The sequence below is a fragment of the Bos grunniens genome, chromosome 18 (assembly GCF_055505025.1).
Source record: "Bos grunniens cultivar Pamir isolate PY7600 chromosome 18, Bosgru_T2T1.0, whole genome shotgun sequence".
NCBI lineage: Eukaryota > Metazoa > Chordata > Mammalia > Artiodactyla > Bovidae > Bos > Bos grunniens.
Window position 1 is genome coordinate 54,201,934 of NC_141182.1, and position 25,401 is coordinate 54,227,334.

A 25,401-nucleotide genomic window follows, 5' to 3' on the forward strand; every position below is an offset into this window, starting at 1 on the left:
TTCAGGAGCAATTTTGTTGGATGATGGGGGTATAACGTGCATACAAAATTCACCCTTTTTAAAAATATATTTATTTGGCTGTTCCAGGTCTTGGGAGAAGACAATGGCAACCCACTCCAGTTCTCTTGCCAGGAGAATCCCATGGATGGAGGAGCCTGGTAGGTTGCGGTCCATGGGGTTGCTAAGAGTCGGACGTGACTGAGCGTCTTCACTTTCACTTTCACTTTTCACTTTCATGTCTATGGGGTCGAACAGAGTCGGACACGACTGACGAGACTTAGCAGCAGCAGCGGAAGCCAGGTCTTGGTTGCGGCATGAGCGATCTTTAGTTGTGACACGTGTATCTAGTTCCCTGATCAGGGATGGAATCCGGGCCCCCTGCATTGGGAGTGTGCTCTTAGCCACCAGACCGCCGGTTCAGTTCAGTTCAGTCACTCAGTCGTGTCCGACTCTTTGCGACCCCATGAATCGCAGCACGCCAGGCCTCCCTGTCCATCACCTACTCCCGGAGTTCACTCACACTCACGTCCATCGAGTCAGTGATGCCATCCAGCCATCTCATCCTCTGTCATCTCCTTCTCCTTCTGCCCCCAATCCCTCCCAACATCAGAGTCTTTTCCAAAGAGTCAACTCTTCGCATGAGGTGGCCAAAGTACTGGAGTTTCAGCTTCAGCGTCATTCCCTCCAAAGAAATCCCAGGGCCGATCTCCTTCAGAATGGACTGGTTGGATCTCCTTGCAGTCCAAGGGACTCTCAAGAGTCTTCTCCAACACCACAGTTCAAAAGCATCAATTCTTCGGCGCTCAGCCTTCTTCACAGTCCAACTCTCACATCCATACGTGACCACTGGAAAAACCATAGCCTTGACTAGACAGACCTTTGTTGGCAAAGTAATGTCTCTGTTTTTCAATATGCTATCTAGGTTGGTCATAACTTTTCTTCCAAGAAGTAAGCGTCTTTTAATTTCATGGCTGCAGTCACCATCTGCAGTGATTTTGGAGCCCCCCCAAAATAAAGTCTGACACTGTTTCCACTGTTTCCCCATCTATTTCCCATGAAGTGATGGGACCAGATGCCATGATCTTCATTTTCTGAATGCTGAGCTTTAAGCCAACTTTTTCACTCTCCTCTTTCACTTTCATCAAGAGGCTTTTGAGTTCTTCTTCACTTTCTGCCATAAGGGTGGTGTCATCTGTATGTCTGAGGTTCTTGATCTTTCTCCCAGAAATCTTGATTCCAGCTTGTGCTTCTTCCAGCCCAGCGTTTCTCATGATGTACTCTGCATAGAAGTTAAATAAGCAGGGTGACAATATACAGCCTTCACGTACTCCTTTTCTTATTTGGAACCAGTCTGTTGTTCCATGTCCAGTTCTAATTGTTGCTTCCTGACCTGCACATAGGTTTCTCAAGACCGCCAGGGACGTCTCTAAAACTCATCCTTTTTAATGGACAGGTCCATGAGCTTTGATCAAGGCAGAAGGTCAGACAGTCCACGGTCACAATGGAGACATGGAAGAATTCCATCGCCCTCAGAAGTCCTCTGGTGCTCCTCTGTGGTTTAATCCCCAGCTCACCTACCAGCCCCTGGCAATCCCTGATCTGTCTGTCCTCAGTCACTTCATTCTTATAACAACATTGTGGGAGTTCCCTAGTTACCCTAATGGTTAGGATTCCGGGCTTTCATTGCTGTGGCCTGGGTTCAATCCCTCCCCGGGGAACTGAGATCACATTAGACTTGCAGTGCTGTTTAAAAAAAAAAAAAAGACTTCCCTGGCAGCCCGGTGGTTGAGATTCCATGCTCCAATGCAGGGGGCATGGGTTCAGTCCCTGGTCGGGAACGAGGATCCTTCCTGTTGTGTGGCTCTGCCAAAAAAACAAAACCAAAAATAATAATTTCACAGAGGCGTGTACCCTTCTGGGTCTGGATTCTCTTCCTCAGCAAAAAGATGTGAGATTTGAGATTTATCCACCTTGTAGAATTGTATCAGCTGCTTGTTCTTTGCTCATGCTGAAGAATATCCATCCATCGCCTGGAGGGACCACAGATTATTATCTATTTACTGGTTGGAGGACATTTGGATTGTTTCCAGTTTTGGGTGGTTAAGAATAAAGCCAGTGTAACAATAACACCTGGGGGGGGCGGGGGTTGGGGTTTTGTTTTTCTGTTTGCCACTGCAAGGTGAAATTTATTTATTCAGTCATTAGCAGCATTGCTGCTGCTGCTGCTGCTAAGTCACTTCAGTCGTGTCCGACTCTGTGCAACCCCATAGACAGCAGCCCATCAGGCTTCTCCATCCCTGGGATTCTCCAGGCAAGAACACTGGAGTGGGTTGCCATTTCCTTCTCCAATGCAGGAAAGTGAAGTGAAAGTGAAGTTGCTCAGTCGTGTCCGACTCTTAGCGACCCCATGGACTGCAGCCTACCAGGCTCCTCTGTCCAGTGGATTTTTCAGGCAAGAGTACTGGAGTGGGGTGCCATTGCCTTCTCCAATGCATGAAAGTGAAAAGTGAAAGGGAATTCGCTCAGTCACGTCTGACTCTTCTCGACCCCATGGACTGCAGCCTACCAGGCTCCTCCGCCCATGGGATTTTCCAGGCAAGACCTTCTAGCTATCAACCCCCAAATACCAATACCTCAACCATTCTCAATCATTAATCTGCTCTTGTCTACATGGATTGGCTTAGGACTTCCCTGGTGGTCCAGTGGATGAAAATCCACCTGCCAATGCAGGGGATACAGGTTTGACCCCTAGTCGAGGAAGATCCCACATGCCACAGGGCAACTAAACCCGTGAGCCACAACTGCCGAGCCCTCACTCTACAGCCTGTGCTCTGCAACAAGAGAAGCCATCGCAATGAGAAGCCCCTGTACTACAACCAGAGGGTGGCCCCTGCTCACTGCACCTGGAAAAACCCACACATAGCTACGAAGAGCCAGTGCAGCCAAAAATAAATAAATAAACACACACAGGAATTTCAAAACAAAACAAAACATGGACTGTTCTGGAAATTTCATATGATACAGAATCATGTGATATGTGGTCTTTTACCACTGTCTTCTCTCAGTCATCATACATTTTCAGAGTTCATCCATACTGCAGTACATACCAATGTTTCATTCTTTTTACACAATTAATAATAATCCATGTAGACACAGAATATCTTATTTATCCCTTCATCCATTGACAAGTCTCTGGGTTGTCTCCGTCTTTTGGCTAAGGTGAGTAATGCTGCTATGAACACTCACGGACAAGTTTCTGCATGAATCTATGTCTTCATTTAACTTGGGTTCATGTAGAAATTTTGTACATCAGTTTTTATTTCCCTTGGGTAAACAAATAGGAGTGGGATTGCTGAGTCATAAAGTAAATGTAATGTTTAACTTTTTAAGAACCTGCCAGATCCTTCCAGAGCACCCGCCCCTTTCTCCATTCCAAGCAGCAATGTACAAGAGCTCTGCAAGCTTGCCTGGCACACTCTGAATTCTTTTTAAATATTTATTTTTTTATTTAACTATGCCAGGTCTTTGTTGTGGCATGCAAACACTTTGTTGTGGCATGTGGGATCTAGTTTCCTGACCAGGGATCGAATCCGGGCCCCCTGCATTGGGAGCTCGGAGTCTTAACCACTGCACCACCAGGTAAGTTCCTTTGCATTTGGTGTATTTAATGAGCCATTCTCATAGAGCTGTGGTGATCTCAACAGCCTTTAATGTGTGCATACTCTCTTTCCCTGAGCACGCTTTTTTCTCTGATTCCAGGGTGCTGCAGTCCATGAGGTTGCTAAGAGTCGGACACGACTGAGCGACTTCACTTTCACTTTTCACTCTCATGCTTTGGAGAAGGAAATGGCAACCCACTCCAGTGTTCTTGCCTTGAGAATCCCAGGGATGGGGGAGCCTGGTGGGCTGCCATCTATGGGGTCGCACAGAGTTGGACATGACTGAAGTGACTTAGCAGCAACAGCAGCAGGTTGACTCAGGGCTGGGGTGAGGGGAGGAGGGGATGGAGGGATTAAGGGGTGATAGCTAAGGGTACGGGTTTCTTTTGGGGGTGATGAAATGTTCTGGAAAATATTTTTATTATTCATTTATGTAGGCTGTGCTGGGTCTTCCGTTGTGGCACGTGGAAATGACCTCACCTCCCACCCTGTATCACCCAGCTGCAGATCCAAGCCTCAGCTGGCTGGCCCCCACCCATGGTCTCACTCCTCACGAGTGATCAGAGTCCTGTTGGTTTAAGCCACTCAGCTTGAGATAACATTACAGCAGCAACAAGAAACAAATACACTGTTGGAACAATTTATCTATAAAAAGAATTCACCTCCCCAAGCCTCAGTGTCCCAAGTTAAATGAGGATGATTATGTGCTCACCGTCCATGTCTACAGGCATCTTGTCTCTCATAGGGCTGTGCACACAGAAGGCACTTAATGTCTGTGCAGTGAATGCATGCCGACCAATGCTAGGTACTACCCAGCATTCATTCATTTACTCCTCAGGGACACTCCATGAGAGTAAAAACTATAGTCGACCCACTTGCTAGATGAAGAAACAGAGGCAAGAGGGCTTAAGTGACTGACCCTGAGGTTGTACAGTGTGCCTCTGACTGAGCTGGGACATGCCCGTCCCCTGCAGGGGGTAGGATGACACGAAGCTGGATCACATTAGTAGGAGCGGATGCCGCATGCCTGGCGTTCTCAGCTCTGCCAAGGGTGCCAGCCAGGGCTGCAGCTGGCGGCCACCACTCTGTTCTCAATGGGCATGGGGGGAGGGGGCACAGCCACTCCAGAGGGCACTAGAAACATGCGCGGGGGATTCCCTGGTGATCCGGTGGTTAGGACTTGGCACTTTCACCGTCACGGTCCTGAGTTTAATTCCTGGTCGGGGAACCAGGATCCTGCAAGCTGAGCGAGGTGGCCAAAAACAAAGAAAACACGCAAGAGTGTTTCCTGTTGCCAGAAGGGCTGAGGGCCACTTGGTGCTGGCACCTGGCAGACGGCAGCGGGCAGGCAGGCCACGCCCGGGACAGCCTCACACAGTGAAGACCTGAGGGCTGGCAGTGCCGCGGCTGGGAACCACTGAACGTGGGGCCCAAGCCTGCACCTCGGGCCTCGTGTCTGAGAACTAGCACTCTGGAGCCGCCTGCCTGGGCTCAAAACCACCCTGGTTCAGGACTTCCCTGGTGGTCTAGTGGTTAAGAATCCACCTGCCAACGCAGGGGACACAGGTTCGATCCCTGGTCTGGGAAGATCCCACGTGCCACGGGGCAACTAACGCTGTATCATGACGACTGAGCCTGAGCCCCACAGCAAGAGAAGCCACTGCAGTGAGAAGCTGGTGCCCCCCCACTCGCTGCAAGTCCCTGCGTAGCCACGAAGACCTAGCACAGCCAAAAATAAACAATTAAAAAAAAAAAAAGAAAAAAAACCTGGTTCAGCTGCAGACTCACTCTGTGACTGTCTGAGCTGAGTGAGCCCCTCTAACCATCCCTTCTGCAACCTCTCGTGAGGGTTAACAAAGGTACATGTCATGGCTTAGAACGGCCTGAGAGATGTCGGCATTGGCTCTGAGTGTCATTATTTTAGGAGTGAGAGCTCAGTGTCTAAATCTGTCACCCTTCCCAGTCCCCTGGGGCCGTCTGCGGGCAGCAGCAGGTATGAATGCCCCTGCCCCCCCATCGCTCCCTCACTCAGCCCGAGGTGTGCTTGTTGACCGACTACCCGATGCACCAACAGCAGGGCCCCTGGAGCTGCCTGTGGTTCCCAGGGAGGACAGGCAGAGGCGCAAGGAGATGAGGCCAGGCGGGGACCACAGGTTTATTGGGGGCTCCACGCACACGCTCACGGCATCACACGAGGACAGCACGGTTACTCGGTACACTCGAGGTGGCCTCCGCCTACAGCTGGGGCCCCGAGGCCGTGGGGTGTGGCCTCCTCCCTGGTGGCCCAGACCCAGCTGGGTGCCTTCCTCCTGGGCAGCTGAGGGAGGGGGCCGCTGGGGTGGACCCTGGGCCCGGAAAGGGGAAGCGAGCAGGCTAGTCCGGGAAGGGACCGGGGTGGGAGGGGCCGGCCGCCCTCACTCCAGGGACTGCAACATCAGCAACTGTTTGAGCACCTTCGTCTGGCTGGTCTCACGGATCTCGCCGGCCAGGAACATCTCATCCACGACCGTGTAAACCTGAGGGAAGGGAGGGCGTGGGGAGACTCTGGGGTGAGCAGTGGAGGGGACCCCCGGGGAGCTGGGAAATTCTGATGCCCAAGAACCAGCAAACAGACCCCAGCGGAGGCACCAGGGTGGCTGTGGGCTTCTGGCCCCTCACAGACCCCCTCCTCTGGCTCCCTCCTCCTCATCTTCCCCAGGAGCCCACCTTGTAGAAGTTGAATACCAGGTCCAGTTCACAGACGTTGTGGAAATATTCATTTAAGACCTAGGAGAAGAAGACAGAGGTGATGCGAGATGGGCAAGGAGAAACACACACACGCACAGACAGGAGCAGAGGCGTCAGAAAGAGGTGGCACAACATCAAGGCCGAGGGGACTGCCCTGGTCCCGTGGCTAAGACGCCGTGCTCCCAAGGCAGGGGGCCCGGGTTCGATCCCTGGTCAGGGAATCAGCGGCCACACGCCACAACTAGGGATCCTGCGTGCTGCAATGAAGAGCGAAGATCCCAAGCACTGCGACTAGGACCCGGTGCAGGCAAAATAAATAAGTAAATAAAGAAACAAGGCAGAGAGAAACTGAAGGGAAACAGAGACCGGAGGAAACATCAAGGTGGGCAGAGAAAGACAGTGTCCCCTCCCGCAGGCTGAGGGCCCCGCACCCTAACAGAGGGCATCCAGACGGCGCCCGCCGCCCTCCTGGCCCCCGGCCCGCGCACCTCCACAAAGTTGTGGATGGCCTCCAGGTAGGCCAGGTTGTTGTCATTGACGTCCACGCAGATGCAGAAGTAGAGGCCGGCATAGCGTCGGTAAATGATCTTGAAATTCCGGAACTGCGGGGCAGAGAGGCAGGCGGTCAGCCGCAGGGCGTGCCCAGGACCCCGCATACTGGGCAGGATGGCACCAACACGTGCAGTCCTGCGTTCCACACGTGGTCCCGGAGGCCCTGCTCTGTTGCCTGACTCTGCGCTGGGGACAGAGGGGTGGCCTGGCTCTCCCTGCCTCGGGCTCACAGTCCAATGAAGCGTCATCCTTAGTCACCCCCTAAGTGGGCAGCGAGGGGCTGTGGGTGCTCAGAGGGGACAAGAGGCTGACCCACCCTTGCAGTCCGGGAGGGCTTCCTGGAAGAGGGGGCATCTGCACTGAAATCTGGAGGATGAGCAGGAGTGATCAGGCAGGAGTGCTTTAGGCAGAGGGAATAGTATCGGGCAAAAGCCCAGAGCCGAGAGGTGGGGGTGCTCCAGGGTATCCATCTCCCCCTTTCTGTGACTTGCTGTTGCCTCTGGAAGGAGTCAAACTCCTCATCCTGGAACTAAGCTAGCAAATTCTTCCACAAACACTGCCGGAGTACATGCTGTGTGGCAGGCTTTGTGCTGAGCAGTCCAGGCTCACTGCCTCCTGTAACCAAGACAATCCTAGTCCTGCCCTTAACTGAACCGTAATATAAATATTCCTACCATAACACATAAATACAACCCAGGAATAAATATTCATGAGCCAGGGACGCAGACTCTAATTTTACACCATGTGTAAGTAGATAAAGCCATAGACAGAGATCCATGATGTACTAGCTGGCAAAGCATCTGAAAAATCCAGGCCAGTGTTGTGTGTGTGGCGCCATCTGCTGGCTACTTCAAAAGTCAACTCAAGCCCCTGATTTTTCTTCATTTTTTCCCCACCTAGCTTATCTTTGAGAATGCCTATACTTTTGATCTTCAAGATAATCACAATGGTGTGATCACTCACCTAGAGCCAGACATCCTGGAATGTGAAGTCAAGTGGGCCTTAGAAAGCATCACTACGAACAAAGCTAGTGGAAGTGATGGAATTCCAGTTGAGCTATTTCAAATCTTGAAAGATGATGCTGTGAAAGTGCTGCACTCAATATGCCAGCAAATTTGGAAAACTCAGCAGTGGCCACAGGACTGGAAAACGGCAGTTTTCATTCCAATCCCAAAAAAAGGCAATGCCAAAGAATGCTCAAACTATAGTACAATTGCACTCATCTCACACGCTAGTAAAGTAATGCTCAAAATTCTCCAAGCCAGGCTTCAGCAATATATGAACCATGAACTTCCTGATGTTCAAGCTGGTTTTAGACAAGGCAGAGGAACCAGAGATCAAATTGCCAACATCCGCTGGATCATGGAAAAAGCAAGAGAGTTTCAGAAAAACATCTATTTCTGCTTTATTGACTATGCCAAAGCCTTTGACTGTGTGGATCACAATAAACTGTGGAAAATTCTGAAAGAGATGGGAATACCAGACCACCTGACCTGCCTCTTGAGAAACCTGTATGCAGGTCAGAAGCAACAGTTAGAACTGGACATGGAACAACAGACTGGTTTCAAATAGGAAAAGGAGTTCGTCAAGGCTGTATATTGTCACCCTGCTTATTTAACTTATATGCAGAGTACATCATGAGAAACACTGGGCTGGAAGAAGTACAAGCTGGAATCAAGATTGCTGGGAGAAATATCAATAACCTCAGATGTGCAGATGACACCACCCTTATGGCAGAAAGTGAAGAGGAACTAAAAAGCCTCTTGATGCAAGTGAAAGAGGACAGTGAAAAAGTTGGCTTAAAGCTCAACATTCAGAAAACGAAGATCATGGCATTTGGTCCCATCACTTCATGGGAAATAGATGGGGAAACAGTGGAAACAGTGTCAGACTTTATTTTTGGGGGCTCCAAAATCACTGCAGATGGTGATTTCAGCCATGAAATTAAAAGATGCTTACTCCTTGGAAGGAAAGTTATGACCAACCTAGATAGCATATTCAAAAGTAGAGATATTACTTTGCCAACAAAGGTCCGTCTAGTCAAGGCTATGGTTTTTCTAGTGGTCATGTATGGATGTAAGTTGGACTGTGAAGAAAGCTGAGCGCCAAAGAATTGATACTTTTGAACTGTGGTGTTGGAGAAGACTCTGGAGAGTCCCTTGGACTGCAAGGAGATCCAACCAGTCCATTCTAAAGGAGATCAGTCCTGGGTGTTCATTGGAAGGACTGACGCTAAAGCTGAAACTCCAATACTTTGGCCACCTCATGCGAAGAGTTGACTCATTGGAAAAGACTGATGCTGGAAGGGATTGGAGGTAGGCGAAGGGGACAGAGGATGAGATGGCTAGATGGCATCACCGACTTGATGGACATGAGTTTGAGTGAACTCCAGGAGTTGGTGATGGACAGGGAGGCCTGGTGTGCTGCGATTCATGGAGTCGCAAAGAGTTGGACACGACTGACCGACTGAACTGAACTGACTGAACTGATACTTTTGTGGAGAAGGCAATAGCAACCCACTCCAGTACTCTTGCCTGGAAAATCCCATGGGCGGAGGAGCCTGGTAGGCTGCAGTCCATAGGGGCGGGAAGAGTTGGACACGACTGACTGACTTCCCTTTCACTTTTCACTTTCATGCATTAGAGAAGGAAATGGCAACCCACTCCAGTGTTCTTGCCTGGAGAATCCCGGGGACGGGGAAGCCTGGTGAGCTTCCATCTATGGGGTCGCACAGAGTCAGACACGACTGAAGCGACTTAGCAGCAGCAGCAGCAGCAGCATACTTTTTCGGAGAAGGCAATGGCAACCCACTCCAATACTCTTGCCTGGAAAATCCCAAGGACGGAGGAGCCTGGTAGGCTGCAGTCCATGGGGTCGCTAAGAGTCGGGCACAACTGAGCGACTTCACTTTCACTTTTAACTTTCATGCACTGGAGAAGGAAATGGCAACCCACTCCAGTATTCTTGCCTGGAGAATCCCAGGGACAGAGGAGCCTAGTGGGCTGTCATCTATGGGGTTGCACAGAGTCAGATACGACTGAAGCGACTTAGCAGCAGCAGCAGCATACTTTTGAGCTGTTGTTTAGTCCTTTAGTCCCTAAGTGTGTCCGATTCTTTTGAGACCCCAGGGACTGCAGCCCGCCGGGCTGAATACTGGAGCAGGTTGCCATTTCCTTTTCCAGGGGATATTCTCTGCCCAGCGATCGAACCCACATCTCCTACATTGGCAGGCAGATTCTTTACCGCTGAGTCACCAGGGAAGCCCAATGTTATTACAGTAGCTCCTGCACATAATCCATGGATTAGTAAGAATATATCAGGATGTTAACTCTACTTAAAAAAAAAAAAAAAATACACAATCAAATGATTGAAGGTCCCTGCTCTGGAGGGGCGGGATCGAGACAAGAAGCCACGAGGGCAGAAAGACTTGAGCTGGAGAAGTTACCCACTGACTGTCACCGCCGGTGTGGCCTTGGCTGGCTCTGACCCTGAATGGCGCTCTTCTTTTCTTTCCTGCTGTCGTCTGCCTGGGTCCTTCCTGTCACCGCTGTGTCACCAGTGATGCCCTGCATAGGGCTCCAGTCTGGAGCGGGCCTGGGTCGGGAGGGACCTAAGATGGTCCGGCCGCCCTGTGACATTCTCACCTGGCATCAAACCTTTCTGGCTCCTCGTAATCCGCCTCCCTGCCCACTCCGGGTCCCTCAGCTGCTGTCGTTTCCAGCACTCAGCATGGGGCCGGCCCTGCGCCGGCAGCATGGTGCCCCAGGAGAGCCGACATCCCTTATGCTCCAGCTCCCCTCCCTTCATCATCCCGCCCCCCACATCTCCACTGGGTTGGGAATGGACACCCCACTGCTGATCTTCCCCTCCACCTGTTCTTTGCTAAGTCAGCCCATCTGGAGAAATGACAGCACCCCCTACTGGTGGCTCCATTCTCTTTCCCACACCTCCTCCAATCCTCGGCCCTTCAGTTGGCTCTCCTTTCAAAATGCTTCTCGCCACCCCCACTGTTTCCATGACTGTGAAAGTCACCAGCATCTCTCACCTGGGCCGCAGTGGTCATCTCCTGAGCAGTCCCCTGGTTCTGCTCCTGCCCCTTAGAGAGGGATCCCTAAAGCCTAAGCTAGCCTACTTCCCTCCTCAGCTCAAAAGCCTCATGTAAGGGCCCAAGTCCTCATGACTGGTCACAAGGCCCCGAACCTCCTGCTTCTGTTACATCTTCAATCTCATCTGCTCCCACCTTCCTCCCTGGCTTACCCCACCTCAGATACACTGGCTTTCTTGCTATTTCAGGAATGCCCTTGTACGCCCTGCTGCCTCAGGGTCTTTGCACTTGTTGTTCCCTGGGCTTGGAACATTCCTTTCTCAGATATCATCTCCTTCCACTTCTCCATTCCTTCAGGTCTGGGTTCAAATGTCCCCTGTTCAATGAAGACTTCCTGATCAAACCATTTAAACCTACGTTCCACTCCCCACCCCCCACTGTATACATCCCAGCCATTCCATCCCCCACAGCTGCTTCCTTTTTCTCCCTAGCATCTATCATACCTGATACACTATATCTTCATTATAATAACAACCTCCCATCGACTAAAACTAAAAACTTCAGCGGTCAGCTCTCTGAGAGAAGGGACTGGGTCTGTTTCATTTCCTGCTGTATCACCAGTGCCTAGAACAGTACTCGGCACATAGTGAGCTGCCAATAAATATGTGTTGAACTCTACATGGACAGAGGAGCCTGGCGGGCCACAGTCAACAGGGTCACAGAGAGTCAGACATGACTAAGCGCGCATAAACACACACAGACAGGACAATCAGCCTGGTCTCTTAACAGGCTAATACCGTGGGAATTAAAGCTAGAAGCATCTCAATAAAGAGCCCAAAACCAACGCCAAGATCCTTGACTGGCTCTGGACAATCAGTTTTGATGCTAAGTTGCTTCAGTCGTGTTTGACTCTTTGTGACCCATGGACCGTAGCATGCCAGGCTCCTCAGTCCATGGGATTCTTCAGGCAAGAATGCTGGAGCAGGTTGCCATGCCCTCCTCCAGGGGATCTTCCTCACCTAGGGATCGAGCTTGCATCTCTTATGTCTCCTGCATTGGCAGGTGGGTTCTTTACCACTAGGGCCACCTGGGAAGCCCTCTGATGACCTGGGGGAAATTTAAATATTGATTGGCTTGAGACTAATATTAGTAAGGAAATATGACTCCTTTGATCAGGCCTGATGATACTGTGGTCACGGAAGGCAGTGTCTTTATTTTCTGAGATGTACCCTGTCATATTTAGAGATGTACTGTCATTATCTCTATACCTTTTTTTTGACTGCAATACATGGCTTACGCAATCTTAGTTCCTCAACCAGGGACTGAACCCGCACCTTTGGCAGTGACAGCATGCAATCCTACCCTCCAGACCGCCAGGGGATCCCCCCATGATCTCTCTAGCGTAATTGAAAACACGCCAGCCAGGGATGGTTCGTTATACCATTCTCTATGCTTATGTGTTTGAGCATTTTTGTAGTGAGTTTTTAAAAGGCACCAGGAAAAAAAAAAAAAAAGGTTATTTGGCCAAAAAAATAAGAAGAGAGAAAAAGAGAAAAAAAATGCAAACTCTTAATACTGATGAAATCTGGGGGAATTTTCAGTTGACTTCTCATTGTACTAACCTGTATGTCTGAAAATGTTCACCCTGAAAAGTAACCCACCCTCCTCAAAAAGGAAAGAAGACGGCAGGCAAGTTGATAAATGAATGAGGGGGGAGGAAGGAGAGTCTGAGGGGTTATTGCCATCTGAGGCTGGGAAGGGGGCCATCAAAAGAAAGCAGGGGAGTGTGGGAGGCACTGGCAGGGGTGGGGGTAGCTGTCACCTCCACAAAGTTGGTGTGTTTGGCGTCTCGGACAGTGACCACGGCGTGCACCTCCTCGATCAGCTTCTGTTTCTCGTCATCATCGAACTGCATGTACCACTTGGCCAGGCGAGTCTTGCCTGCTCGGTTCTGGATGAGGATGAAGCGGATCTGGGGATGGCAAGAGGAGGAGGCAGGGAGAGAGGTGGGGTGGGCGAGCCAGTGCAGGGCGGCCCTGCCCAACAGCCCCACCCTGCCCCATGGGGAAGATAGGGTCCACGTGTCCCAGCTGCCTGCCTTCCAAGGGTCTCGGCCACTCCCCTGAGCCCAGCCAGGCTGACCTGGCCACATGCTCCGGTCCCAGGTCCCTCCAACACCCCGTGGAGTGATCTCTCGTCCACTGGCCAACTCTGCAGTCGTTTCTAGGGCGCTGAGTCCCAAGCTCCACCAAGTCTTGTCTCCCTGACCTTGGACAAAAGATCCGCCCTTCTACGCCTCAGTTTCCCCATGGTGAAACCAGTTTTCCTTAGAAGACTCACCTTGTCAGGATGTTTTGAAGGTTAAATAAGTTTATAAATTTAGTCAGTGGCTGGCACTAACAGGCAAGCCAGGTATCAGCTGCAATTACCATCAGTGATGTGTGGGAGACCTAAGGTGTTTTTAAGATTTTGAAAAGCCAGCTCAACTGTCACAGGGCTACTGTGAACACCGAACAAGTTGATCTCGGAAGCGTTTTGTAAAGTCCCATTTACATACTGAGTGTTCAATAAAATTAACTATTATGACTGACGCCATTTGACCAAATGCCTAAAAACACAGACTCTAGAGCCCGAATGAATCCTGGCACTGTTGGCTGTGAGTCTGTAGGCAAGTTACTTGACCTCTTTGGACCTCAGTTTCACTGTCCACGCAATGGGCATAATGAGAGCACCTCCCTCATGAGACCACTGCACGAGTTCATGAGCACAACAGGGATAAAACAGTGACTAGCACATACTAAGCGTTATACAAATATCAGTTCTTAGTGATATAATTCATTGTCATTTGACTTTAAGAAAATCATGGGCCAAGTGCATGCAGCTAGGAAGCCTGTCTTTGAGCCCAGTTCTGTGTGCTCATGTCCAGTTTATAGATGAAGAAATCGAGGCTCAGAGAATGGAAGTCTCACAGCCAGAAAGCAGAGCTGGGAATCCAAAGGCTTTGCTCTGAATCCCCTTATCCTGACTTGTGGAAGCCTCCACTGGGTTATGAGAGGCCGCTCTCTTTCGTAAGCCTCATTCTCTACACACTCCATCCCTCCTCCCCCAACTCATCTGAGCTGGACGGGAACAGGATATTACACTCTCCTTCGAAGAACCCCTTCTGCTGAGCCAGGGAAAACCACTTCCTAGCAAGGCAGGGGTCCTGGCAGGCAGGCAAAGGACATGGGGTGGGGGGTGGGGGGTGGGGGTGGGACCCACACCAGGCAGCCACAGCCTGGGGGCCAGAGCCAGAGACAGATGGAGGAGATAGGGAGGAGAGACGGGAGCAGGGCTACAGAACTAAGGGAGAGCTCTGTCTCTGACTCCTGAATTCCCTCATACACCTCTTCCTGTTTCTCCTCCCAACTAGAGTCTCTCCATCTCAGGGAATCCACACTGAGAAGTCCCATCCTTTCTATATCCTCACCCCTCTGATGTCCCCTCTCAGTGCCCGCCCCCCACCCCCAGCCTTCTCTACCTCCAAGTTCCCCCGGCCCCGCTGGAGTTGCTCTCTTTTGACTCCTGCTTTCCCAGTTTCAGGGCTCTCTGTCAGGGTGCCCCATCCCTGGGGACTGGTGCCAGCTCCCATGCCCAGTCCTTGTTCCCCAAACCCCCTCCCCACTTCTCACTTCCATGCTTACTCCCTACCCTCTGAGACCCCTCCTCTTGCAGAGACCTGTTCTATTGCTCCCCATTCATGTGTAGTATTCACTGCCTACTCCAAGCCTTCTTCCCTCTTACAGTACACTTTTCCTAACTCTAAAGCCCTATTCCCTACAGTACTTCCTGTCTCCAGGGTCCAGTCTCTTACCCTTGAGACTCTCTCACACCAGCAGTATCCCACCCAGTTCCAACACCCCCTCTCCGCCTGCAACATCAGCTTCCTGCCCCAAGAGACCCCCTCTCTCCTATCCCAACGTCTCCCATTCTTCTCCAGCTCTCCTGACGCACTCCCGAAAGCCCTCCGCTTGGGACGCCCCCTCCAGTTCCTTCTCCCCGCTTCTGAGATCCTGCCTCGTGAGCTGTTTCCCCGTTTCAAAACCCTCCAACCATCTCGAATGTCTCCCTCCCGCACAGCCCTCTCCCCTGGCACCTGGTCTTCAAAAGCTCCCCCTAGCCTCGATAACCCCAGTAACACACTCGCGCCCAGAACCACCCCCAGTTGCCTCCTTCGCCGGCCTTTGGATCGACCCCAATCCCGAGAGCCCGCGCCCGGCCCAGACCATCGCACCGCAGCAGAGGTGGCTTGTCAATATCCCACCGAGCCTGGAGTACCTGCACGTGGACCCACCCTTCGCCCTTCCCCAGCGTAGGCGCGCCCTCGTTACCATGGCGACCCCCGTCCGGACCCCAGCGGCCCCGGTCCCGCGGCTTCTGGGTGGCTCCGGCTCCGGCAGCTGTTGGGGGACCCAAGGGTAGAGCGGACTTCCGGCAGAAGAACTCACCCGCCCTCTCGCGCACAGCCCGCTGGGAATTGTAGTCCTGAAAAAAATAGGCTTGCTCGTCCGGGAGGCAAGCCGGGAAAAGAGCCTGTCCCGCTTCCCAGCATGCCGCGCGACTGGACTTTTCCTACGGCAAGGTTCAGGCTCCAAATGCATGTTGGGAGCCATGGGTTATTATCTTCTCGGAGGACTACAGTTCCCGACATGCTTGACAGCCAGCGAGACGAGAGTTGCATCCTGGGAAAAGTAGTTCCATCAGCCCTCCCACCACCTCCCAGCCTAGGCGAGAAGGACATGATGGGAATAACTGTCTTAAATAAAACAGCGTTGGGAAATGTAATTATGTTTTCGTGCTTACCTAGTGCTCTGTCTAAAATGTGTTGAGTGTTTTCTCTGGGAGACAGACAGTGATTTAATAGCATCATTTTGGAAGTCAGAACTGTGTGCAAATCCTGCCGTCGCATTCCCTAACTCTGTGACTTTGGGCGAGCAATTTCACCTCTTAACTCAATTTCTTCCTCTGTTAAAGAGAAAGTGATCAAGGGGTCACCTCAGTGGGGTGGTTTTAAAGCTTCGGCCAGTTTCCCAAGTACTTAGCACAGTGCTCGACACATGGTAAGCGTTCAATAAATATGAGTTAAAATCATGAATGTTCACTGTTTATATCAGGTAATAAGGGTCTTCTTGCTTCCTATTCACAGGTACACCTGTCTTCTTATATGGCCCGGCTGTTGGGAACCCCTTACTAGAACACGGTGGCACATAGTAAGCACTCCATAAAGGTATTGCTACTGAGGGCAGACTTGCCATAATAAAACCAAAACATACCCTGGATGTAAATTAAAAGTGTGGTTTTAGCAGAAGAACTAACACATAGGTCGGAGAAGGCAATGGCACCCCACTCCAGTACTCTTGTCTGGAAAATCCCATGGACGGAGGAACCTGGTAGGCTGCAGTCCATGGGGTCTCGAAGAGTCGGACACAACTGAGCTACTTCACTTTTACTTTTCACTTTCATGCATTGGAGAAGGAAATGGCAACCCACTCCAGTGTTCTTGCCTGGAGAATCCCAGGGATGGGGGAGCTTGGTGGGCTGCCGTCTATGGGGTCGCACAGAGTCGGACATGACTGAAGTGACTTGGCATTAGCAACACATAGGTGTTGAGTAACTGTAGGGGCAAAAAGAGGTAGATCATTTTCAGTTCTTGCACTCCTCTATCACCTACAGGGTTGGGACCAGGATAAAGTAAGCAATGTGCCCAGGGTACAAAATTTTAAAAGGCACTCAGTCTTAGATGTTGACCCCATCCTTGCAAGAGCCTGAAAGTGAGCAGCTGGCTTGCCTCCCCTTAGTCCCAGGCCTGATCTCTAGCACTCAGCTAAGTGCCTGGCACAAGTCTGGTGTTTGACAAGTTTCCTGAATGAATGAATAGGAATCAGGGAAACAGACACCCTTAAGGCTAAGTAGAAGTTTTACAGGAATGAGTAGTTAGTATGTAATTTGTTTGAATAACCATGAAGACTAAAGTTGGTAAAACTGATCCATGATGTAAAACCAGGAGCAGTGATTATCTCTGTGGACAGGGGGCTAGGAGGCAAGGGTTATGCTGGATTTGGCATAGTAATATTCTATATCTTGAAAGAGGTTTTAGTTACATAGATGTAGATTCACGCCAAAAATCAACAAACAATACACAGGATTTGTGCATTTCATATTACATAAAATTTACCTAAGGGGTTTCCATGGACTGCGCCCCCACCCCAAAATGTTTTTTAACTGAACAAAAAAAGTCAAAAATATTGAACCCTAGTTGATGATATGCATACTGTTTTGTTTTTTGTATTTTGGCTGTGCTGCACAGCATGTGGGATCTTAGTTCTCAGACCAGGAATCGGAACTGTAGACCCCCACAGTGCAAGCGCAGATTCTTAACCACTGAGGGTTGGGGGTCCTAAAAAAAAAAAAAAGATTCTTAACCACTGAACTGCCAGGAAAGTCTCTGAAGTTAACCTTAAAATACATCAGAAAAAGAAGTTAGATTAGTGGATAGAGAGATTAAAAGATAGAGAGGTGAAAAATAACCAAAATTATAGACTCTAGACGCTGAGTATATGGGTATACACTGTGTAAAGCTTCTTGGAAGGAAAGTTATGACCAACCTAGACAGCATATTAAAAAGCAGAGACATTACTTTGTCAACAAAGGTCCACCTAGTCAAGGCTATGGTTTTCCCAGTAGTCATGTATGGATGTGAGAGTTGGACTATAAAGAAAGCTGAGCACAGAAGAATTGATGCTTTTGAACTGTGGTGTTGCAGATGACTCTTGAGAGTCCCTTGGACTGCAAAGAGATCCAACCAGTCCATCCTAAAAGAGATCAGTCCTGGGTGTTCATTGGAGGGACTGATGTTGAAACTGAAACTCCAATACTTTGGCCACCTGATGCAGAGAGCTGACTCATTTGAAAAGACCCTGATGCTGGGAAAGATTGAGGGCAAGAGGAGAAGGGGACAACAGAGGAGGAGATGGTTGGATGGCATCACCGACACAATGGACATAGGTTTGGGTGAACTCTGGGAGGTGGTGATGGACAGGGAGGCCTGGCATGCTGCCGTTCATGGGGTCGCAAAGAGTCGGACGCGACTGAGCAACTGAACTGAACTGAACTGTGTAAGGCTTTCAAACTTTATGCTTGGATATTGCCATAATAAAAGAAAAAAGAAAGAAAAGAAAACAGACACTGTCCCCACCCCAACAGCATTCATGGTCTAGCAGAGGAAATAGACATATGCGATAGACTTATGCATATAGACTTAAATGACATATGCAAATAACAAATTGCTTAGCAAACAACGATAAATATTTCTTATCTTCCATGGATTGGGAATTTGGAAGCTGCTTACCTAGGTGATTCCGGGCGGTGTCTCTCCCAAGGTTGCAGTCACGATGTCAGCTGGGTTTGCAGTCATTTGAAGACTCGATTGGCACTGAAGGATCTCCCTCCCAGGGGCTCCCTAACAGCATTGGCTGATTGATGCTGGCTGTTGGCAGGAGGCCTCAGTTCCTCGCCAGGTGGCCCTCTCCACTAGGACACGTGAGTGTCCTCACGTGACAGTGGTTTTCCGCCAGAGTGAATGAGCCAAGAAGGGGCAGGTCAATAGCTGCCCTATTTTTTATGACCTGGCCTCAAAGTCACACCCTGTGATTTCCACAATATCTTATCAGTACACGGAACTGCCCTATCCAATGTAAAAGGGGACCTGAATACCAGTGAGAATCAGTGGGGTCCGTCTCGGAGGCCCGGCTACCACAGTTGCTTCAAGTAGAAGCACCTGGCCCAGATGAGGCATTAGGGACAAAGCCAGGTAGAGTGTGCAGGCAGGGAACAGACTTTGTCTCTGCTCTCAAGAATCTCATGGCTTGGGTGGTTTGGCATGTGAGTCTGTCTATATCTGTATAATATGTGTGTATGTGTGTATATATATGTATACATACGTATACATTTATATATACATAACAATATATGGGGGCTTCCCTGATGGCTCAGTCAGTAAAGAATCCACCTGCAATGCAGAAGACACCTGAGATTTGGGTTCGATCCCTGGGTCAGGAAGATCCCCTGGAGAAGGAAATGGTAACCTGCTCCAGTATTCTTGCCTGGAAAATCCCATGGACAGAGGGGCCTGGTGGGCTATAGTCCATGGGGTTGCAAAGAGCCGGACACAACTGAATGACTAATCACAAGCACGTAACAATATATATATATATATATATATATGTATATGTTACAATATATATAACAGATATCTGACAATATATCTATGTATTCTATAAATAGAGACAAATCTATCTAGAATATATATCTATATTCTATTTTTTAATCTTTTTTTTTTTGACTGTACCTCACAGCATCTGACATCCTAGTTCCCCAACCAAGGGTTGAACGAGCACCCCCTGCAGTGGAAGCATGCAGTCTTAACCACTGGGCCGCCTGGGAAGTCCCTATCTATTTTCTATAGCCATAGACAGAAAGGGCCAGCCCCAGCACTTCCTCTTTAGAGCCTAGAAGGATCCTCTCCTTTCAATCCCATTACAACATGCTTGTCATAGAGAAAAATTGGAAAGAGACAAAATGGACATTGATGGGGGAGAATCAACTAGTGCATATGTAGTCACAACAAAATACTTGCATTCAGGCAAATATAGAGAGAAGTTGAGAAGAAAACACATTTCGGGAGAGGCAAGAGGATGGGGTTGGGTTGTCCAAGGAGCTTCCATCTTAGCTGGAGTATTTTTTTCAAGGATGAGAAATTCATGTATTATTAGGTATTAAAAATAATTAAGAGTTTACAGCAACAGTAAAACGGGCAACGATTTGAATAGCATTTCACAAAAGCTACTATTAAGAAGGTTCGTGTATATATGAAATGATGTTCATTAATCACTGGGGAAAGACAAATTAAGATCACAATGACATACCACTACACAGTCATTAGAATGGCCAACATTAAAAAGATTGGACAGTATCAAGTGTTTGGGAAAACATGGAGCAGCTGAAGTTTTTCTAAATGTCTCTAGGAATATAAATAACATCCACTTTGGGAAACTGGTTGGAGTACTCATGTATACCCTGTGACTCGAAATTCCACTCTTCGGTACATACCTAGCAGGAATGAGTACACATATTTACCAAAAGATATGTTCTAGACTGTCCATAGTAGCACTATTCATAATAGCCAAAAAGTGGAAACTACTCACCAACAGTAGAATGAGTAAGTACATTTTGTGTGCATGTGTGTGTGTGTGTGTGCGTGCGTGAGCACATGTGCTCATGCTCAGTCATGTCTGACTCTGCGACCCCATGGACTGTATGGCCCGCCAGGCACCTCTGCCCATGGAATTTTCCAGTCAAGAATACTGGAGTAGGTTGCCATTTCCTTCTCCAGGAGATCTTCCTGACCCACGGTTTGAACCCATGTCTCTTGTGTCTCCTGCATTGGCAGGTGGATTCTTTACTAGCTGAGCTACCGGGGAAGCAAATACATACTGGAGCCTTCATTCTGTGGAATACTACACAGCACCAAGAACGAACAATCTCCATTTATTTAAAATAGTATGGGTAAACCCAACAAACTATGTTGATCAAAAGAGGGTCACTTAATTCACTTTATGTAAAATATTAAAACAGGCAAAACTAAAAAAAGACATAGAAATCAATGACTGGAGAGGGACATGGAGGGAGGTCTTCTCAGAGATTGGTCATATTCTGTTTCTTTTTACCTGGTTTCTGGTTACAGGGGTGTGTTCTTTTGGAATATTCATTGAACTGTACACTTGTGATTTGTGTTCTTCTTAGTATGCGTGTTATCAGTTCAGTTGCTCAGTCGTGTCCAACTCTGCAAGCCCATGAACTACAGCATGCCAGGACTCCCTGTCCATCACTAACTCCCAGAGTCCACCCAAACTCATGTCCATTGTGTCGGTGATGCCATCCAACCATCTCCTCCTCTGTTGTCCCCTTCTCCTCCTGCCTTCAATCTTTCCCAACATCAGGGTCTTTTCAAATGAGTCAGCTCTTCGCATCAGGTGGCCAAAGTATTGGAGTTTTAGCTTCAACATCAGTCCTTCCAATGAACATCCAGCACTGATTTCCTTTCGGATGGACTGGTTGGATCTCCTTGTAGTCCAAGGGACTCTCAAGTCTTCTGCAACACCACAGTTCAAAAGCATCAATTCTTCTGTGCTCAGCTTTCTTTATAGTCCAACTCTCACATCCGTACATGACCACTGGAAAAACCATAGTCTTGACTAGATGGACCTTTGTTGACAAAGTAATGTCTCTGCTTTTTAGTATGCTATCTAGGTTGGTCATAAGTTTCCTTCCAAGGAGTAAGCGTCTTTTAATTTCATGGCTGCAGTCACCATCCGCAGTGATTTTGGAGCCCCCCAAAATAAAGTCAGCCACTGTTTCCACTGTTTCCCCCTCTATTTGCCATGAAGTGATGGGATCGGATGCCATGATGTTAGTTTTCTGAGTGTTGAGCTTTAAGCCAACTTTTTCACTCTCCTCTTTCACTTTCATTGAGAGGCTCTTTAGTTCTTCTTCACTTTCTGCCATAAGGGTGGTGTCATCTGCATATCTGAGGTTATTGATAGTCTCCAGGCAATCTTGATTCCAGGTTGTGCTTCATCTAGCCCAGCGTTTCTCATGATGTACTCTGAGTATAAGTTAAATAAGCAGGGTGACAATATACAGCCTTGACGTATTCCCTTTCCTATTTGGAACCAGTCTGTTGTTCCATACGTGTTATATTTCCATTTTAAAATACAGGATCCATCAGGACTTTCCTGGTAGAGATATCAAGATTTTCCCTGCAGGGTGTGCTGGTCTGGAACATGCTAGGCCTCAGGACTAAAATAAATAAATTAGTTAATTAAAAGAGAAAGACTTTTTAAAAAGAAAAAAATAGGATCAATCTTTTCTTTCTATTTTTTGGCCACGCTGTGTGGCATGTGGTATCTTAGTTCTCTGACCAGAGATCGAACCGGTGCCCCCTGTAGTGAAAGCGTGGAGTCTTAACCACTGGACTGACAGGAAAGTCCAGGATCTGTCTCTTTTTAAATTTATTTTTTTAAGTTTTAAAAACTTATTTTATTTTATTTTTTTGGTCTAGCGGAATGGCTTGTGGGATCTTAGTTCCCTTATTAGGGATTGAGAGCGCCAGGGAATTCCCTCCATTGTAAAGCTGATAGAAATTGGGAGGTTCATCATCGATCTTTCCATCAGACGTTTATCTTGTACCCACCATGCTGGGATTTTGCAGTGATCCCATGCCTCCCCGCTTCCTGATCCTTCCTCGTTATTGGCTGCTCTTCCGGCCAATGGCAGAAGAGTTCACCCCTCTCGGACATCCCCAGAAGCATCAGCTAGCTGCAGCTTCCCCAGTTCGGTTTGTAGGCGGCGCTGTGAGCTCACTGACTATTTGGTCAATCTGAGACCTGGTCCCCGCCCTTTGGTTCTTTCAGACTCGAATGGAGAGAGAATATGCCCTGGCATTTACACCCTCTGCGCAAAATTCTTTTGCAGACTTTTCTATCTGTGCATCTCTTGAATGCGGATCTAGATTCTCAGGTCCTTCTTCTGACCTACTCCAGCTCCACGATTAGTGGGAAATCCAGTCCCAGCTATTTGGGCCTCTAGGGCCATGCTGGGGAAATTTTGACAACTTGACAACGGCCTGCGTTGACAGGCGGCACCTCTGTCAGCTAATTGTTTTCTCACTTACCTATTTATCCCGCAGTGGAGGTTAGCTGGGTGCGCGGGAGGCGGCTGCCCCCAGGGAAACCTGCTTCCGGTGGTTGGCTTGCTCAGCTAACACCCGCTCTCTTGTACATTGGAAAGAAATGCAGAGCTGGGAAGGCCCTCCTTGATGGTTCCCTTCGTTCATCCAGGGAAACACTGCCTGAGCCCCTGCCTTGTGCCTGGACAGGTGCTAGGAACATTAGCATCAATTGAGACAGCCTCAATTGAGTCCCGTCCTCATGGGGCTCACAGTTTGGTGGGAAAGACCTATCAGTATATGGGAAACCCAGGGTGGTCAGGGCTTGGTTGGAGGACCCAAAGGTGCTGTGGAAGCCTAGTTCAGTCCCTCAGTCGTGTCTGATTCTTTGCGACCCCATGGACTACATACAGCATGCCAGTTTACCCTGTCCATCACCAACTCCCAGAGACTGCTCAAACTCAGCCACCCAACTATCTCATCCTCTGTCATCCCCTTCTCCTCCTGCCTTCAATATTTCCCAGCATCAGGGTCTTTTCTAATGAGTCAGTTCTTCACATCCAGGGGGCCAAAGTATTGGAGCTTCAGCATCAGCATCAGTCCTTCCAATGAATATTCAAGACTGATTTCCTCTAGGATTGACTGGTTTGATCTCCTTGCAGTCCAAGGGACTCTCAAGAGACTTCTCAAACTAGAGCCTATTATACAGAGTGAAGTAAGCCAGAAAGAAAAACACCAATACAGTATACTAACGCATATATATGGAATTTAGAAAGATGGTAATGATAACCCGGTATGCGAGACAGCAAAAGAGACACAGATGTATAGAACAGTCTTTTGGACTCTGTGGGAGAGGGAGAGGGTGGGATGATGGCATTGAAACATGTATAATATCATATAAGAAACGAATCGCCAGTCCATGTTCGATGCAGGATACAGGATGCTTGGGGCTGGTGCACTAGGATGACCCAGAGGGAAGGTACGGGGAGGGAGGTGGGAGGGGGGTTCAGGATGGGGAAGACATGTACACCCGTGGTGGATTCATGTTGATATATGGCAAAACCAATACAATATTGTAAAGTAATTAGCCTCCAATCAAAATAAATAAATTTATATTTAAAAAAAAAAGAAAAAAAAGAGAGACTTCTCCAACACCACAGTTCAAAAGCATCATTATTCGGCGCTCGGCTTTCTTTATGATCCAACTTGCACATCCATACACGACTACTGGAAAAACCATAGCTTTGACTAGATGGACCTTTGTTGGCAAAGTAATATCTCTTTCTTTTTTTTCAGTAAACAACTTAGTCTTTTATTCGCCCAAGGCCAGTTGTTGCAGGCACTGAGGCCCCAAGATTTCCAGGAGGGATGGGGGAGGGGGCGGGCCATCCTGCCTCCCAGGTGCTGCCTGCCCCATCCTGCTTCCTGCAGGAGATGGGAGGGTAGAAAAGTGTACCCTTGCATCATCAAGCATCTCAACTTTGTGTATGTGTCAGTCACTCAGCTGTGTCTGACTCTGTGACCCCATGGACTGTAGCCCACCAGGCTCCTCTGTCCAAGGTATTCTCCAGCCAAGAGTACTGGAGTGGGTTGCCATTTCCTTCTCCAATGTCTCTGCTTTTTAATATGCTGTCAAGGTTTGTCATAGCTTTTCTTCCAAGGAGAAAGCATCTTTTAATTTAATGGCTGCAGTCACCATCTGCAGTGATTTCAGAGCCCAAGAAAATAAAGTCTCTCTCTTCCAGTGTTTCCCCATCTATTTGCCATGAAGTGATGTGACCTGATGCCATGATCTTAGTTTTTTGAATGTTGAGTTTCAAGCCAGCTTTTTCCACTCTCCTCTTTTTCACTTTCATCAAGAGACTCTTCAGTTCCTCTTCGCTTTCTGCCATAAGGGTGGTATCATCTGAATATCTGAGGTTATTGGTATTTCTCCTGCCAATCCTAATTCCAGCTTGTGCTTCATCCAGCCAGCATTTTGCATGATGTAGTCTGCATATAAGTTAAATAAGCAGGGTGACAATATACAACCTTGACTACTCCTTTCCCAATTTGGAAACAGCCTGTGGGAGGGCCTCTTGGAAGAGGGGACATCTGAACTAGTATCTGAAAGAGGATTAGAGTTAGTTATAAAACAAGGATTGTGTCTTGGCTACCATGCCCTCAATGCCAGCCATCACTCCCTTTGTTCACCATTGGATTAATTCATTTATTCATTAGCAAGTATTTAGTGTGGGTCATCTTTCAGACTGAGGATCTAGCCAGAGTTCCTGGCTTCGAAGGGTTCCCACATAATATGGTGATGCCAGTACAGAACTTTAACCCCTGATGGAGTGCTATGAAAAAGAACAAAGTGTGTGACTATCTGACCCCTGTTGTCTGGGTTTAAATCTCACATTTGCCACTCACTAGCTGTGTAACCTCTCTGTGCCTTAGTTTAGTAGAATAATAACAACCCCAACCTACTTGTAAGGTGTGAGGATTAAGTGAGTTAATATGTTTGAAGTGCTTTGGAATGTTGCCTAGCATAAAGTGCCCATTTTTATAAAGTATGAGGGGTCAGGTCAAATCTGGGAGGCCACCCAGAGGAAGTGACCTCAAACAAGACTTGAATAAGGCAGAGTTGATAGGCTCCAAAAGAAGGGGAGAGGGGC

General features: G+C 48.6%; 1 protein-coding gene and 2 long non-coding RNA genes across 4 annotated transcripts; 1 reads left to right on the forward strand and 2 right to left on the reverse strand.

Annotated features, from left to right (window-relative positions):
* The first annotated feature begins 2,607 nt into the window (after positions 1 to 2,607).
* On the forward strand, positions 2,608 to 13,573 carry LOC147354111 (uncharacterized). 2 transcript variants are annotated; one of them, XR_015146220.1, is made up of 2 exons: positions 2,608 to 3,639; positions 7,839 to 13,573. It is a non-coding gene; the product is annotated as an uncharacterized LOC147354111 (long non-coding RNA). The 2 variants fall into 2 exon arrangements; XR_015146219.1 differs by lacking the exon at positions 7,839 to 13,573 and adding an exon at positions 3,760 to 6,177.
* Positions 5,801 to 15,650, reverse strand: AP2S1 (adaptor related protein complex 2 subunit sigma 1). Its single transcript, XM_086353284.1, has 5 exons — positions 15,354 to 15,650; positions 12,806 to 12,955; positions 6,875 to 6,988; positions 6,366 to 6,425; positions 5,801 to 6,175 (listed from the first exon to the last, which is right to left on the reverse strand). The coding sequence occupies exons 1-5, from the start codon at positions 15,633 to 15,635 to the stop codon at positions 6,074 to 6,076; spliced, it is 708 nt and encodes a 235-aa protein (XP_086209410.1). The 5' UTR covers positions 15,636 to 15,650; the 3' UTR covers positions 5,801 to 6,073.
* Positions 15,651 to 20,615: 4,965 nt separating this feature from the next.
* Positions 20,616 to 22,960, reverse strand: LOC147354113 (uncharacterized). Its single transcript, XR_015146221.1, has 2 exons — positions 22,754 to 22,960; positions 20,616 to 21,879 (listed from the first exon to the last, which is right to left on the reverse strand). It is a non-coding gene; the product is annotated as an uncharacterized LOC147354113 (long non-coding RNA).
* Between the last annotated feature and the right edge of the window lie 2,441 nt (positions 22,961 to 25,401).